Source organism: Camelus dromedarius, chromosome 19, assembly GCF_036321535.1.
Source record: "Camelus dromedarius isolate mCamDro1 chromosome 19, mCamDro1.pat, whole genome shotgun sequence".
NCBI classification, from domain to species: domain Eukaryota; kingdom Metazoa; phylum Chordata; class Mammalia; order Artiodactyla; family Camelidae; genus Camelus; species Camelus dromedarius.
Genome location: NC_087454.1, coordinates 16,318,695 through 16,336,403, shown reverse-complemented (window position 1 = coordinate 16,336,403; position 17,709 = coordinate 16,318,695). Strand labels below are relative to the sequence as shown.

Sequence of the window (17,709 nt, the reverse complement as noted above, 5' to 3'; positions counted from 1 at the left end):
ATGGTTGGGAGTGACTAAAATTGCTTTATTCCCTCCTGTTTTGCATAGCGTCAAAAAATGACTCATTTCACCAAAACTTTCAGATTAGATTTGTATTATTTTTACCTGATACATGTTTATGGACATCTCTAGCATGAGTAGATATGCATGGAGATATATAAACACTAGCAGAAAAAAGTATACTATCTGGAGAGAAACACCATAAATAAGAACTTCTCTTCTACTCTGCCTTTTTTATCTTTTGAACATTTAAAAGGAGAAATAAAAATGCACTCACAGGTGCACATACGAGATTTTGGGGAAAGAACTTTTCAACGTTTAAGGGGGAAAGAAAAGATCTTTCTGTTTCTGTAAGTACCTTTATACTAAATGCAATTTTTGTTCAATTCTAAGACATCCATTTCCTTAATTCTAGATTAGGAAAGAAACATGCATCCAAGTTATGTGACTACAACGGACAGCTTTCAGCCACTCCCCATGCAACAAATAATGGGAACCTCGACTTCCCCTGTGCCTTCGGTTTTGTCAAATAGGAACCTATGTCATGTCACAGAAAGGAACCCCATCTGAAATATCTCCAGACGGTGATCAGACATTATGTTGTCGAACAGAGCTTTCAACACTCTGCTGGTGTTAAGTCTTGATTGAGATGAAACAGTGTTCTGATTCTCTATAAAGAGAAGATGTTAGGATAACAGTTGTTTTCTTTGAGACCTAAGTCACATACCTTTCCGGTGGCTGTTGAGCCAGTAAAGGAAATTTTGGACACCAGAGGATCCGTGCAAAGTGCTTCGCCTACTTCCTTGGCCTTCTTTCGAGAGCAGGGAATAACGTTGTATACACCCGGAGGGATTCCAGCCTGGTCTGCGAGCTATAAAGAGAAACAGCAAACATGTGGCAGCAAATGATCAAACCGGAAAAACAGAAAAGAGAAATAAGTAGATGTTTTAATCCAAAAAGTAATGGGAAAAAAAAAATAACTAGGCTGACTTTGGGAACAGAATACATTTGGAACTGAAATAAGATTATTTAAGTGCTAAGGTGACATTAATATTAATGTGTTGTTGGAAGTTTCTGTAAGAATTTACGCATATTTTATTGTGCATATATGTATATTTCTTAGCCCTGCCACAAAGAGGTCTAGAAACAATGACCAACCAGTAGCAATGACCATCCTTAGTTCCCCAAGTGTAGTCTTAAAATATCATTTCCTACCAGAGGAAACAAGGGCTTTCTGCAGAAATGGTTAATCCCAGGTCTGGGGCAAGAAATATCTATAATAAGCCTGAAATATCTTGTCATACTAGATAGCAAGGAAAGTCTCAAAGCTATTAACGTTAAAATACTAGAGAGTCGACTTGAAGAGGCTGCCATTGACCAGAAGTGGAGGCAATCTGCTTCATTAAGGATCATAACTGCAAAAGACTGAAAGTCATCAAATATGTTAAAATCTATTAACATATAATGATACTTAAAAAACAAACTAACAGAACCTCTGGCAGATGACAGGAATAGATTCATTAATTTGAAAAACTGGTAAATAAAAAGAATCAAGCATACTGCCTTTCCCATGTGAATTTACCATTGGGGAACCAAATAGGAGATGATGCATGGCTTTGATTCATAGAAGTGGTCTGGTGAATAAATGACAGAAAAAGGAAAGAATTCAAATATCTCCATTTTCGTAATTCCTAATGAATAAATAGACTGTGCAGCATTGCGCAGCAATGAATGCAAACATCTCGAAAATGGAGACACCCAGACATTATGTGCCTCCTGACAAAAGGACACAAAACGGGATCAGACCCAAGTCTGAAGAAGCAGCTGGATGCAGCTGTCCGTCTGTGGGAAGTGCAGCAGACACAGGAACAAGGCTCAGACTGTGGGGAGCACTACTGGTCAAATGTCCAGTTTCTTCAACAGATCAATTGAAAGGACAAGTACAGGATGGAGGGGAACCTGCAGCATTGAAGAAACTCACAAGACGTTCCAAATTTAAAAAAAAAAGAGTAAGACTTTAGTTCCTGCAGAGGCACACCCGGGTGATAAATGGATTACCATACAAATCAAGACAGGCTCTTTTGGAGGGAGGTATGATTCAGACAGGACAGGCAGAGTCCTTCTGGAGCAGGTGGCAGAGTTGTTTTTTTTTTTTTTTTTTTTTTTTTAACAGAGTTATTGGGGACTAAACCCAGGACCTTGGGCATGCTAACCATGCACTCTGCCACTGAGCTATACCACACCCCCTCAAAGTTCTTTTTCTTAACCAGGTGATGGTTACGAGGGTATCCAAGTTATAATAATTCATTCAGCTATGCATTTGTTTCATGTGGTTTCTCTGTATTGGCTTTAGTTTACAATTAAAAAAAAAAGACACTGATGGGATGCAAGTACTTTATGATTGTTTTGAAGACTTTATGACTTTGAAGGTGGAGACAAGACAGAGCAAGGTTAGCTGCTTCACCTGGGCGACAGAGAAATCCTCAGAGTTTCTAGGCCTTCACTAAAGACCTGTCATTTTCTGTTGGTCTAAGAAGCTGTGTTTTTCCTTTGAAATAATCTCTCCATTTATAGAGGCTTTAAAATATGTGCTCCATAACCTTTCCAATCAATACAAGTGTTGTGCTTTCAAATAAATTTCGCAAGCAGGTGGGGTCTAACATCAAAGATCGGTTCAGCCTCTAAACGTAATTTGTAGGAAGTACACCATTAACTATATCTATGCTCAGGAGTCTAATAAAAAGGCTAACTTATGTCATGCAGATTTACAAATTATTTCAAGGAAAACTGTAACAACCCATCTTAAAAAAAAAAAGTCTTCCACTCCATTAACTTTTCTGTGCGAGGAAAACAACCAGTCTGCCTCTGAAAGGAGGTGCCCTTGGGTGAAGTGCCCTTAAAGGAGACAGGTTTCTAGTCACTGGGTCTGCAGCTGCACCGGGTCCATGAGCGCCTAGGACAGCGGACACAGAATGGCCACTGCTGTGAAGATGGTGGTGCTGGCCTTTTGGAAGCCCCTGTATCTAACCACAGGGCAAATGGCCAGGGCAGGAGCATGGGGAAGTAAGGAGGGAAGAAGGCTGAGGTGATGAGGTCCCTCCCCCTCCCTCCCACTGGCTGAGTGCCTCTGCATCCAGGCACAGTGCTAGGCTCTGGCACACAGCAGTGAGGGAACAGAACAGCTCCAAGTCCCCATCTGAGCTCAGCTTACATTCTTGTGGGATAATTATCAAAACAACGAAGTAAGACACCTGTCAGGTACGGGAAGAGGAATAAAGCAGGGAAGGGGATGAGGAGCGAGAGAGCTCAAGCCTGTGATTTTCAAACAGGGTGGCGGGGGAGCAGGGGGGGCCTCAGGAAAGGTGGCATTTGAATAAAGACGGGAAGAAGCGAATCATGGGTGTACCTGGGGGAGAACTTTCCAGAGGGAAAAGTGAGTGTCAAGCTGCTCAAAGGTGAACCTGGTGTGGCCTGGGGAGCAGCAGGGGCTCCAATGGCCGGAGCAAATGAGTAAGGGGTCTGGAGTGACCGAGAAGGGAGTGGGGTAGGAGAGGTTGAGGGATGGGGAGGCAGCATCTCACTGGGCTTTAAAGGCCACCACAGGAAGTCTGGATTTTACTCTGAGTGACGTGAGAAGCCGTTAGAGGCTTTTGGACAGAAGGACAAGATCTGACTGAATGCACATTGACCTGGAGAAGGGGTGGTAGATAAGAGGTGCCTGAATGTGAGAAATGCCCACATTTTGGTCACATTACTAAGACTAAATAAAAACAATGGGTACATATTTTTAGGGAAGCCTAAAAAATACACTGCCTACAGATGTCAGAACCCAGCCTCATCCATATTTTTTCCTAAAAGGAGCAACATCTGGATTAAAAATCATGCCTAGTGAATTAGAACACAGCACCATCCTGCATGAGATGCAGGCAAAGAAGGAGGCTTGGAAAGCACTTCGTTCAGTCCGGGATAAACATCCTTTCTTGGACTCTGTCGGCTCTGCGCAGCCGCAGCGCCAGAGGCTCACCTCGGCCAAGGCCAGGGCAGAGAAGGGCGTGTCCTCCGCAGGTTTCACCACGACGCTGCAGCCGGCTGCCAGGGCGGCCCCCACCTTGCGCGTGATCATGGCGCTGGGGAAGTTCCACTGGATCAGAAGAGAGAGGAAGTGAGTGAGAGGAAGGCCTGGCCCCTGGTCCAAGGGCAGGCAGGTCTGGAAGTCAGCCAGCAAACTCCTTTGCACAAGTGACCGGCAGGGCCGTTCTGGCACAGGTAAGCTCTCAGAACGCCTGGCACCTGCCGACTTCAGGGACGGGGGAGACAAAGGCTCATGAAGACAGGAAACATTTTCAGAGTTTAAAACAGTATGAAATGATCTACCCTGGGGGATGGCCAACTTTTCCTGTAAAGGGTCAGGTAGTAAATATTTAAGGGTTTGTGGGATATCCAGTTACGGTCACAACTACTCAATCCCACAGACAATATGGGTGTGGCTCTGTCCCAATAAAACTTTATTTACAAATACAGACAGCAGGCTGGATGTGGCCTGAGGGCCGCAGTTTTCAGACTTTGGGAGAAAAGGTTAACAAAGGTGATTTTGAAAATGGCAGATGATGTATTACTTCCCTCTCTATATATTTACAGATCTCTATGGACATCTGTGTATCTGCAGTAACAACATTTTATTTTGACAAAAATTTGTATAGTGTTTATTCTGTGCCAGGCATTTTTCTAAGCACTTTTAAGTGATAATTAAGTCCTCATCACAACCCAGTGAGGTTGGTGTAATTCTCCTTATTTGCAGGTTTGGAGAAAGTGAGACAGAGCAGTTAAGTAACTTGCTCAAGGTCACACAGCTGGTGAAGAGTGGGGTTTGTGTCAAACCTGGTCAGTCTAGGCAGGAAGGGGATGTCTCTCTGTAACTGTGGTGAGCAGGGAAAGAAGAGGAGGCCTGAGACCAGCTGTCAGACACTGTAGAGGAGTTTATATGGGACGTAGTAGAAGGTAGACCCAAGAAAGGCAGCTCCTCAGGAGAAAGCTGGGCACCCCACAAGTGTACTGCAGCCCCCACCTGGCAGACGCAATGTCTTATTTCTTAGCCTTTTTACTTCCTTTTTACTTCCCACTGCCTACTGGTAGGTACAGAAATACTTTGCTCTTGATGTCTGCAAATTAAGCATAAAATTTTCTCAAAAGTATGGCACATTAAAAAAATGTATCATATCTTAAGTCTTAAAACAAATGATAAATACCAGAAAAACTTTTTAGATGTACTAGGCAGTGCCACGAAGCCTTTATGCCAAGTCAGAAAAGCCCCCTGGGTCCTCCTGTGGGTCCTCCCCCTTCTGCAGGCATTAGATAACACGTCTGCCCAGTGGCCACCACCACACCTCCCATTACCACTGAGGAAGGACCAGGAAGCACACCTCCGCATCCAGCAATGGCATCGGGAAATGGAGAACAAATGATGAAGTTAACAGGATGGGCACAGCTGCTCAAGCTCCGCTCATCCTCTTCCCCTAGGATCTTGCTGATCCTGCCACGTACCGGGGTGATGACTGCGGCCACACCAAGGGGCTGCTTGAGGACCAGAGCCCGCCTATCTTTTGCCGGGGTATAGATAATGTCTCCGTAAATGCGGCGGGCTTCCTCTGAAAACCACTCCAGGAAATTGGCAGAATAGAGAATTTCTCCCTGTGCTTCTTTCAGCGGTTTTCCCTAAATTAAATCAGAAAAGGACACTTTCATCACCTTCTCATAACAAAGCATGATTCTGCATTTCTAAATATTTCAAGGCTGCAAGCAGAGTAGAAAAGTTTACTATTACAAAACCTATTTCTAAATTTCTAACCTCAGTGTGAGTCTTGGAAAGCAGAATTACAAATAGTGATGGAAGGATGTCTGCCAGGCCACCCTGAATCACGACCGTGCGTCATTTGCATTCTCAATATGTTTACAATGAGGAGGAGACAGCTAGAACTGCCTCTCCTAATTTTTTTTCTTCTAATCTCTTCTTAATGTTGTGACTCGTGGTGTAATTTGTTAGAGCAACCAAAAAAAAAAAAAAAGATACCTTTTAAAATGTACAAAAACCACATAAAAAACAACCAAAACATTGAAAAAAAACTGCATTCATGAAAAAGCAGTATTCACATAGTTCCCTCAAAATCTACCTCTTACATGCTATTTTTTTCTTTTTTAAAAATTTTAAGTATAGTCAGTTTACAATGTTGTATTAATTTCTGGTGTACAGCATAGTGTTTCAGTTATACTTGGATACTGTTAAAGAGTAAATTAGAAAATATAAGTTTTGCTTTAGCAAACGTGAGTGCCTGACTTAGGAAAAGTTTGTGCCATACACAAGACTCAGCTGATCTGATCATTAGGCAAGGAATTGACCTTGTTTTTAGCTACAGAAAACCACTGACTGTTAGAGGATTCCCCAAGCTTTAGTCTAAGAACTACTGGACAGTTTCTTCGGGTAGCAAGTTAGAACCCTGAACTTACACTTTCAGCTGTAATTATCTTGGCAAGGTCATCCTTATTTTGTATCATTAAATCGTACCATTTTCGAAGTAAAGAACTCCTCTCCTGAAAAAGAAACGGAAAAAGAAATAGTGAAGTGCCAAGTATAAGAGAGGCTATTAAATAATCTTCAATTTCCTACAGTATCTACTGTGTGGTCTCATTCTTGGGGGACATGCACTGACCTTTCTTTTTTTTAAAATCGAGATATAGTTGACATACAACAGTATATTCATTTCAAATGTACAGACATTTCTTTGATATGTAATAACAAAGACCCAATTTCAAGTAGCATCGAACAGGGTGTACTAAGTCATAAATTGTAAAAGAGAAAAAAAGTTTTATGGAGCAGCTATTATTGTTTATGGTAAATATGAATAACTTTAATTTCACCACACAAAGGTATATTTCCCTATTTTTTAAAAAACTTATTTTTAATTGCAGTAAAATACACATAACATAAAATTTAACATCTCTTTTTATTGAAGTATAGTCAGTTTACAATGTTGTGTCAGTTTCTGGTATACAGTATGGTGATTCAGTCATACATAGACATACATATATTCCTTTTCATATTCCTTTTCACTATTGGTTACTATAAGATATTGAATATAGTTCCCTGTGCTATACAGTAGAAACTTGTTGTTTATCTATTTTATATATAGTAGTTAGTATCTTCAAATCTCGAACTTCCAATTTATCCCTTCCCACTCCTTTTCCCCTCTGGTAACCATAAGTTTGTTTTCTATGTCTGTGAGTCTGTTTCTGTTTTGTAAATAAGTTCATTTGTGTGTTTTTTTTTTTAAGATTCCACATATAAGTGATATCATATGGTATTTTTCTTTCTCTTTCTGGCATCACTTAGTATGACAATCTCCAGGTCCATCCATGTTGTTGCAAATGGCATTATTTTATCATTTTTATGGGTAAGTAGTATTCCATTGTCTATATATATATCACATCTTCTTTATCCAGTCATCTGTCGATGGACATTAAGGCTGCTTCCATGTCTTGGTTATTGTAAGTAGTGCTGCTATGAACACTGAGGTTCAGGTATCTTTTCAAATTAGTTTTTGTCTTTTCCAGATGTATACTAAGGAGCGGGATTGCTGGATCATATGGTAAGTCTATTTTACTTTTTTTAAGGAATCTCCATACTGTCTTCCATAATGGCTGCACCAAACTACATTCCCAGCAACAGTGTGAGAGGGTTCCCTTTTCTCCACACCCTCTGTAGCATTTATCATTTGTGGACTTTTCAGTGATGGCCATTCTAATTGGTGTGAGGTGATACCTCATTATAGTTTTGATTTGTATTCTGATAATTAGCGATATTGAGCATAATATTTAACATCTTAATCACTTTTAAGTGTGCAGTTCAGTGGCCTTGAGTACATTCACATTGTTGTGCAACCATCACCACCATCCATCTCCAGAACGCCTTTCATTTTGCAAAAACTGAAACTCTGTCCCTATTAAACAATAACTCTCCGTGCTCCCCAGCCTCTGACAATCACCATCCTACTTTCAGTCTCTAAGAATTTGACTACTCTAGGTAGTTTATATAGACAGACTCATACAGCCTTTGTCGTTTTGTGACTGGCATATTTCACTCAACACAATGTCCTCAAGCACAGTTGTTTATTTTAATGACTTATTGGCAAGTTGAATTTGTCCCACAGACTGGGGTGGACATTGTGGGGTGTGTGAGGCATAAGAAAGGGTTTTTATACACTTAGGAAGAGGGCCCAAGCACAACATTGTGGATGTACTTAATGCCACCAAACTGTACACTTGCAGATGGCTAAAATGGTAAATTTCATGTTATGTCCATTTCACTCTAATTTTTAAAAATTTCCAAAGAGGACGAAAGAATAGATTGGATTATTAACTATATTATGGAAGACAAGGTTTCCTTAAAAAATTTTTTTAAAGGAATTCATTTATATAAAATCATAAAAAAAAAAAGAGGGCCCGGAGAATCAAGTCAACTAGGCCACAGAGAAATGCTCTAAAGGATGATGTGCCCCTGGGGCTCCAGCCTCCTGCATCTGAATAGGTGCATCTGAAGCAAAGAAAAACCTTTGGTTTATTCTTCCTGCCTGGAAAGGTTGCCCATGGCAACGAGCAAACCTGGTTTGTCATTCCATCATTCTAATCCGTTCAGCAGGCAAGAGATTTAAACTGTTTTCTCGTTCCACTCACGAGAAGAGAGCCGAGACTGTGTAAACCCCACTAACCATCTTGCTCTGGGTTCTTTCCCTTCCTTATTTTGGACACAGTAACAAGCTTCGTTATCTTTGCTCTCAAGGGTGTTGTTGAGATGAAGCCTTCTAAATCTCAATCCCCCAGAAAAGAGACATCAACAACCCTTAAAACAGTATTACTACAGTAATTTCACTTTGCTGACTCTCACTGTGCAATACCAGTTCAGAATCTGATGACTGTGGGCCCATGTGCTGTGGCTTATTCTGGAGGAGAAATGAAAGACTAAAATCTAGGAGGCCCAGCTTAGAGAAAGAAATTAAACATGAGGAAATGGTGCTGCGAGGACTTCAGCACCATCCGCAGTCCGAGAGAGAAAGAGAAGAAGGTGGAGCAGCGTGAGCACTGTGAGAATGTGAAGGAAAAGCTGGGCTGGTCTAACAAGATAACTCACAGGTCTAGGAATGTGAAGGAGAGGCTGGGCTGGGCTAACAAGTCTAAGTATTGGAATACTGATTTGAGTTCTGCTGGACTAAATTGTAAATCTAAGTTAATTAGTGTTGGTTTGCTGTTTATGTGTTTTTGCTAGCAAGCTGGATTTTCAAAGATACATATCTGGCTTTGGAATGTTGGTTTGCTGCCTCCCCGCCTCCACTTTTGTGATGATAATGCTGCTAAAGCTGTTCCATGTCTATTGGCTGAATACCCCAAGCTTGTTCTTAACCCTATAAAACCTCATGTGCACCTCTTGAAGGTGCTCAGAGCTTCGGAGCAGAAGCCCCTCTGAGCCCGCCGGCGTAATACATCTGAGTACTCCAACCCTCCGAGTGGTGCTTGTTTCTTGACTGGCCTGTCATTTCCGTAACAAGAACAAGAAGCAGACTCTACTTGCTGGCGGAACACACAATGTCCAGGCCGAACACGGAGACCAGCAGAGGCAGCGAATCACCCTCAGTGTGTGCAGCCCACGTGAGGGGTTAGTTGTGTCTGCCCAAAAAAGGCATGTTGGTGTCCCAATCTCCACTACCTCAGAATGTGACCTTCTTTGGAGATGGGGGGGGGGGTGTCTTTTTTTTTTAATATATAAATCTTAAACTTTATTTTGGCAGACTTGTTTTTTATAGGCATTGGTTTAAAGTCATTACTTTTCAGAAATGATACTTTGAAAAGCTAAAAATGCAAAGGTTTAATACTTTCTTTTACTTCAAATATGCATAGTAATGACCCAGGAATAACAATTCTGCATTTTTTGCCAGTTAAGAGCAAACAGATCTAGAGAATGGGAGCCTAAAACGTCTCCCTTATGCATTCCGAAACTGCTGGGTGAGGCTGGCTTTTCTCCTGGTTCCAGGACCCTAGGGTGAGGGGGACCACATAGTCCTCCCCATGTGTGTGTGGGGTTGGCGGGGTGGGAGTGGGGGGATGGGATGGGGTCTTGACAGAGATGATCACGTTCAAGTGAAGTCATGAGGGTGGGCCCTAATCTAATATGACTGGTGTCCTTCTAAAACAGGGAGATGTGCACACAGAAAGAAACAGGCACAGAGGGCGGATGTTGAGAAGGGACAAAGGGAGAAGACGGACATCTGTGAATCAAGGAGGGGGCCTGGAACAGATCCTGCGTTCAGAGCCACAAGAGGACCCAACCCTGCTGACATCTTATTTTAGCCTTGTTGCCCCAGAACACAGACCATAAACTTCTTTAAACCACCAATTTGTGGTACCAGCCCCAGGAAACCCCTACAGCCTTTGTGGGGAGCTGAGTGTGCAGGCTCAAACTGGGGTCCTGGGAGGCTCATGGGAGATGGAGTCACGTGGGGTTCAAATCCCAGATCCTCCAGTTAAGCAAGAGAAGTGACAGATGACGAATGAGAAGCCGCTGTCAGCCAGTCTCCTCATCCAGAACCAGCTCCAGTACCTCCCTCCCGGGGCCCTTGAAAGGACTAAACAAAACACACGTGAGGCACAAGAACAGTACTCAGCTGTGGCAGGCACAATCCTAGTCCTCAAAGATGCCCTCATCCTAATCCCTGGAACCTGTGAATATGCTACTTTACAAGGCAAAGGGCCTGCCGATGTGATCAAGTTAAGGATCTCCAGGTGAGGAGAGGATCTTGCGTTATTCAGGTGGGCCCAATGTCAAGCACCCTATAAGAGAGGCAGGACCTGGGGCAGGCAGAGAAGGTGATGCGATGCCGGAAGCAGAGGTCGGAGTGATGTGGGACCTCTGACCAGGGAATGCCGGAGGCCTCTAGAAACTGGAACAGGCAAGGAAATAGCGAAGGAATGCAGCCCTGCGAACCCGCTTTGGACTTCCGACCTCCAGAACCGTAAGAGTAAATCTTGCTGTGTTACATCCCTAAGCAGGGGTAATGCGTCCCGGCAACCACAGGAAACCGACGCCTTAGTGTCTAAGGCGGTCAATAGATAACCCTTCCATCCTGGAACCCCTCCGAGTTCACGAGGTGGGGAAGGGGGTCATAAAACACGTGAAAACAAAGACGTGAGGCGGTGCAAAAGGTGTCAGGGGGAGTGCGGGACAAGGTATGGACCGCTACGGGTTCAGAGACAGGGGAATGATGGAAAGCTGTGTGGTCTAACGGGCTCACCGGCGGACATAATACACGAGAGAGGCCCCATGAATGGCTGATGTGAATGGGCCTAGAGAAGGAAGGGTTGGGGGGAAGCTGGGGAGCGGGGGGAGCGGGGGGTGCAGGGGAGTGAGCAGCTAAGGCCTGGGAGCAAGAGAGCTGCTTACAAGCTGCGTTTGTGCCCCGCCATCCAAGCTGCAGAAGGGGAGCCGGTTTCCTAGGGAAACTCGATCCCGCCTCCTCCTTAGTAAGATGCCAGAGAAGACCCAAGCTCTTCTAAGACACATGCTGACTTCACATCAATGTTCAAGGGTCGGAGCCATTAGGATGGGAGGTGTGAACTGAACAGCAGGGGACGGTGCCTGTAGCAGGGACAGGTCCCAACACCAGCCCAGCGCTACAAATCACCACTGAACCGGAGACGTGGCTGGAAGAGCTCCTGGACACCGGTAACACCCGCCCACGGCAGGCAGACGCTAGGGGCCTTCGTGGGGTCCCAAGATGACGCCAGAGGCCCCAGGGGTCATCCTTGATGCTCTCCTTTCCCATGAACTCATTTCCCATGGCTGTAAATGCACACGTGTGACTCCCACACTTTTAAGCCCCAGACCCAAGTAGTCAATTGCCTACCTGACAGCCTCACTTGAGTATCTAACAGACATCTCAGACTCGGCGTGTTCAAAGCTGAGCTCCGATTTCTCACCCCAGTGCTGCTCCTCTTACACCCTCCCCCATCTCAGTAGATGATCACTCCTTCCTTCCAGGGGCTCTGGCCAAAAGCCCTGGGGTCATCGTTGAGTCCTGTCTTTCTCTCTCACTTTGTCTGTAATAATCCGTCAGGGAATCCAGTTGCCTCTACCTTCAAAATACATCCTTTATCAGAACACTCCTAACCACCTCCATGGCTACCACCCTAGTTCAAGCCATCCTCATCTCCCACCTGAATAGCCTCCTGACTGTCTCTGGGCTCCTACCACAGCCCCTCCTGCAATCTATCCTCAGCACTGTGGCCAGAGCATCCTTTTACAGTGCAAGTTAGAGATCTCTGCTTCGGCCCTGAAATGGAACCCTGCCTCTTTCTAAGTAGAACCCCACCTGGTCCTTAGAATGGCTATATGCCCGCTCCATCCAGCCGCGGGTTCCATTGTCTATGACCTCCTCCTGTGACCTGTTCCCTTTGTCAGCCCACTCTGCACACAGGCCTCCTTGCTGTTCTTCAAATGCGTCATGCATGCACCTGACTCAGGATTTTTGCTCCAGCTGAATTCCATGGCCGCCTTTGGTCTTTGCATCTCTTCCTCAGTGAGGCCTACCCTGATGTTAAGAGTCTGAGTGTCTCTCCCAAATTCGTGTAACCCCCAGCACCTCAGAATGTGACTGCATTGGAAGAGAGGGTCCTGAAGGAGGTTATTAAGGTTAAGTGAAGTCATAAGGGAGGGTCTTAACGACTCCAGGATGACTGGTGTCTTGACCAGAAGGGATTAGGGCACCTCCAGGTAGAGGGGAGACCATGTGAAAATGGGGGGAAAATGACCATCTACAAACCAAGGAGGGACAGGCCTTAGAAGAAACCAACCCTGCTGATACCTTGATTTTGGATTTCTAGCTTCCAGAACTGTGAGACAAATTTCTTTTATTCGAGCCACCTGGTCTGTGATACTTTGTTACGGTAGCCCTAGCAAACTAATACCCCAGCCCACATTGCTAACACTGCATCTGGCCCCTGATCCTCTTAGCCAGCTCTGCCTCTGTTCCCTCATAGCATTCGTCACTTGTCACATACTTATTTGTTTAGACACATCTCATTTATAGATTAGATCTCCCCTCTGCCCCTCAACCCCAAGTGAACTCCTCGAGGGCAGGAATCTTTCTTTTCTTGACTGCTGTATCCCAAGCACCTCCACCAGCGCATGGCATATAGCAGGCGCTCAGAAAATATCTGACAGCTGAATGAATGTTAAGACTCCCTGGGTACTTAGACCTCATTGCTGGCTGTGCATTTTCCTTCAGAGGGAGGATGCTGAAGGATAGGGTAGAAGATGACTTTGCTGGGCTAGCTCCAGGTGTCACATAATAAATGAAGGAGGAAGAAAATCTCTAAGTTTTTACTCTTTCTCACACTTCCCCAACCCTGCACCCCCAGATCTCCAGAGTTCTCTTTGTCAGTTAACAGCATCTCTTCATTCAGACCCCAGACCTGGAGAATGGTCCTGGACTTGTCCCTTCCCCTGCACAAAGCCCGATTCTTTCCACAGTTCACTCCACTGCCGAGTTCGTGACTCCAGCCCGGGCACTCACTACCAGCCTCCTCGTGGACCCCTGCAGCCGCCTCCGGCATGGTCTCCCAGCAGCCAGGGAGATACTTCAGATGCTCTGAAGAGTCACGTGCTCTCACCTCCCCGCCCCCTCCCATCTACTTGTTCACCATACACCTGACTCCCTTGTAATGACATGTTCACTTTTCTGCCTCCCCTACTGGACACTTGATGAGGCTTGGGGGCGGTCCGTGTTCCTAACGCCTGGCACAGTGCTTGGCACAAAGCCGACGCTCCAAACTTATTTGTTGATCATCTCTTTTCTTGTTACTATGACTTTCTGCACGGTGTATCCCGGAGCACTGGGGGAGGGGGGAGGAGACGGAGATGGTTTCACTAGGGGGCAAAACCCGAAAGCCCCCTGGACCCGGCGCGCACTCACCTTGGCCGAGGCCCCCCTCCAGCTGCAGAAAGCCTCGTAGGCGGCGCGCACGGCCGCGCGGGCCTCAGCCACCCCGCAGTCGGCCACCAAGCCCAGCTCGGCGCCACTGGCCGGGTCGTGCACGGGGAAGGTGGCGGGGGCCGAGAGCCAGCGGCCGCCCACGAAGCTGTCGGTGCGCAGCAGCGCCGAGGAAAGGCCGGCCGGGCCCCCGGCGTAGCCGCGGATCGGGGCCCGGCGGCGGAGACGGCGGCTCAGAGGCGCGGGCGGGAGGTGCGCGGCCAGGCAGCTGCGCAGCCGAAAGCAGGTCGCCATGGCCGCGGCGGCGGCGGCAGCGGCAGGAAGCAAGCGAGGGAGTGCGCGCACCCGAGCGCAGGGATCGAGGCGGCGGCGGGGACGCGCCGGGTGGCGGCGGACGCGGGCTGAAGGTGGCAGAGACGCCGAGCAGCGCCCTCTCCCCGCGCCCTTCGCGCTGCACGGCTGCGCAGACTCGGGACCTTGACCCTGAGGGCCGGGAGACTTGGCTCCCTGAGAGACCTGGGAAGGGTCGCGGGGAGATCACCGGTGGACCGCTGTCACCTTTCCCCCTCTCATCTGTCTGTAATCGTTCCTTGGCCCTTCAACTGCTGCAGAGAACCTCTCTCTCCCCACCATACATTCCCCCAAACCAGCATCCTCTTGCCCTGGAATTTATGCTTGGTCCATGGATGCGCTGGTGTCTGCCCCGGCATCTAAGGACATGATCACGATTCTTCATCTCCGCAGCTCCCGCTCACTTAGGACTTGGTTTGAGCGTTCTTTGAGGGCGCGCAGTGTGGTCCAGCGTTGTGCTGCCTGGGTGCTTTTCTGGGTGTGTATCTGGGTATTCTCTCCATTAATTGGTAGCAGGGGTGTCGATGTATAACAGCGCCTTTGGAGACAAACAGACTTGGAGCCAAACTCAGAATCTGTTGTTGACAAGCTGTGTGACCTTCGATAAATTATTCAACCTCAGTCAGTCCTGTCCTTCATAGGGTGGAATACCTACCCCATAGGTTTGTTGTAAGATAACTTATGATGCTCAGTACTGTTGTTGCATAGATTTCAGCACAATGCTCAAAGCCATGCTAGCTGCCCGAGGTCAAACCACTAGGAAGATGAAAGTTAGGTCACGGGCTTGTCAACGGGACTGTTTGTCAGGATATCACAGTTAGACTGCCTAAAACTCCGGAAGCAATAGAGAAGCATCTGCTTTAATGAGGATAAAAATAAAAGTGGCAGGCCTCTGCTCGGAATTTGTGGATTCAAATGAAGCATAACTATGCACTGATTTAGGACCACTAGTCTCAAAAAAAAACTCCCCTTCTGTATTTCTACTGAGTTGAGGGTCTCTTGCTGGCTTCTGTGTAGCCTGTGGACTCTTCACCTTTTTTTTTAGGGCATTGGATTTTTATTTGTAAAAGGCCAAGGCAGTACTTTATATTTTGACTGGTTTTTGCTGAGTCACTGTCACTCAGTCTTGAGTCTTGAATCTGGCAGAAATGGGGACGGCGGAGTTTAATCTTTTGTGTGAGTGGTTTAACTTTTTGGTTCTGTATTCTGTTGAAGGAATGAGGGGAGAGAGGCAGTCCTGATGGAGACAGCCCCCGGTTGGGTATCACTCTCCGGACAGGGGAGCTGGCGTGTTTCCATCTACCGCCTGTAGAGGGAGCTCTATGGATAGCTGATTTATACGGGTTTGGGGAAATCTGTTCTATCCAGCAACCTGAGGCCCAGAGAAGTGAAGTTGCCTATGGCTACCTCCCTTGATACAAAATTAGACAGGTTTGTTTCTAACGATGCCCACTCCCTTTCCTGGCTGACTTCTCAGTCAGGAACAGTAGGTAAAATGTCTAGGCCTCAGAGTACTTTTAGGGGCACACAAAAAAGTTTAATTTCTTCTAAAATCAGAAGAAAAAATAAACTTTTATGTTGGCTACTAATACATTAATCTTTATACCAATGCAGATGTAAATTGTGATTTTTTTTCAAAAACTTCTGTTTTTATGAAGGAAGGGACCCACCAAGACAAAAGTGCCTAATACGGTGTAGGAAATTCATCGAGTGTTGTCGTCTGTGTCGGTCCTGTCCCCCACGTGCCCCCCCCTTCTGTGCCCTTGGCAAGCTCCCATTCAGAGCAGGAACAATTACCTCCTTGTTCCTGTCTTGCTTCTAGGTTGCCCTGATCCCCCCCCACCCCACCCCCCAGAGCTGGCCAGCTGTGCTCACCAGGGCTCCTAAGGGTAAGACCACCAGGTGATGGGGACCTTCCTTCTTTTCTCCTTGGCTTGCCCTTGTCCTGAGAATCCCACCTCCTAATCCTCACCCTTCTCCATCCTCTCCCCCATTGGCTATAAGGGAACTCTGGTGACCACAACATATTAGACTTGTGTAGAAGTGAGCTGAAATTGTCTGTTTTATCTCAAAAGTTTCTGGACCTTAAAACTGAATCTCATTTATCTACACAAGGAGACCCACCTTCACTTCAAAAGCCCCACCCAGTGTTGCTTTATACACGAATCTAAATTGTTATAAAAGATGCATTGCTGAATACCTGAGCATGATTTTCTTTTTTTAAATTCACTAAGGAAAATAGTTACTTAGAAATCTAAGGTGAACTTTTAGAAAGGGAAATTTTCTTTTTAATGACAATAGAATGATCATTTGGTAATTTCTTACTGAGAAGCATGTTTACCTCTCAACTGATGCCTCTGTTTCCAGAAAGTTCGAAGTGGTAGACTCATGCTATCTATTTTATAACAAAGCCACCTGTATTAGGAAAGAGGGGGTGGGGTGGAAAGAAAAATAATTCCATACACTTCTTATTTGTCAGACAGTTTTCTTAATATTGGCAGCAGTACGTTAACTTTCCTTTAAAAGTCGTGTCTTTGTTTTCATAGTTATTGTGAATGAAAATACTGCAATGTAAGTGAAAATACTGCAACCATATCAGTAAACAAAGAATGCTTGAAACCAAGTCATCAGCGGCTGCCGCCACCCCCCAGTGGGGACAGGCCTGCAGCCCAGCCTCTGCAGCCACTCACAATGGTGCCCTCTGAGCAGACTCAGAATAAGAAAGGACAGGATACTGGCCCTAGATAGCTAGGTGCCTGTCAAAGGAATGAATTCAGTGAGCCCAAATGTTTGCTTCCTCCCATACATAGAAAAGCACTAAATTCTTTAACTTGAGATGCCTGGTTTTCTTTAGATAACAAGTAATCTTTTATTGTTCCAACTACCTGGTCTTTGTTGTAAAGCTCCTATATATCCTAGCTCTTCCCCTACCTCTTCAGAGCAGTCCCTCAGAGCAATCTGAGAGGCTGTCATCCTGGCTCGAGTCCTCCCGCCAAATAAAACATAACTTTTAACTTTTAGGCTGCACGTTTATTTTAGTCAACATTATAAAAGTAACACAAACTTCATAAAAGCTCAAGCAAGTATTGTCCTATAAGGGCTCTATTTCATAACTATCACACTTCTGCCTAAGCAAAGAATTCCCTCCTATTTTACGTACATAAAATTAAGTCCTTCTGAACCTTAAACACACCAAAAAATGTATAGAATGAGAAATCTGGAATTCATATTGCTTAGTTACTGAACCCTGAACCCAATTCCTTCTTTGGTGCTTTTTGGATGGGTTAGTTTTATGAAATGTGGTTTGTTTTAGATGACATTAGGACAC

General features: G+C 45.5%; 1 protein-coding gene across 1 annotated transcript in view; it reads right to left on the bottom strand.

Moving 5' to 3' along the window:
* Window positions 1–14,456, bottom strand: part of ALDH5A1 (aldehyde dehydrogenase 5 family member A1) — a 29,740-nt gene extending 15,284 nt beyond the window's left edge. Inside the window, exons 1-5 of the mRNA XM_010980125.3 lie at window positions 14,013–14,456; window positions 6,502–6,585; window positions 5,542–5,712; window positions 4,025–4,141; window positions 728–871 (exon numbers count right to left, since the gene is read on the bottom strand). Coding sequence (XP_010978427.3) covers window positions 728–871; window positions 4,025–4,141; window positions 5,542–5,712; window positions 6,502–6,585; window positions 14,013–14,324 — 828 coding nt within the window. The 5' untranslated portion in view covers window positions 14,325–14,456. The remainder of the gene's footprint in view (window positions 1–727; window positions 872–4,024; window positions 4,142–5,541; window positions 5,713–6,501; window positions 6,586–14,012) is intronic.
* Between the last annotated feature and the right edge of the window lie 3,253 nt (window positions 14,457–17,709).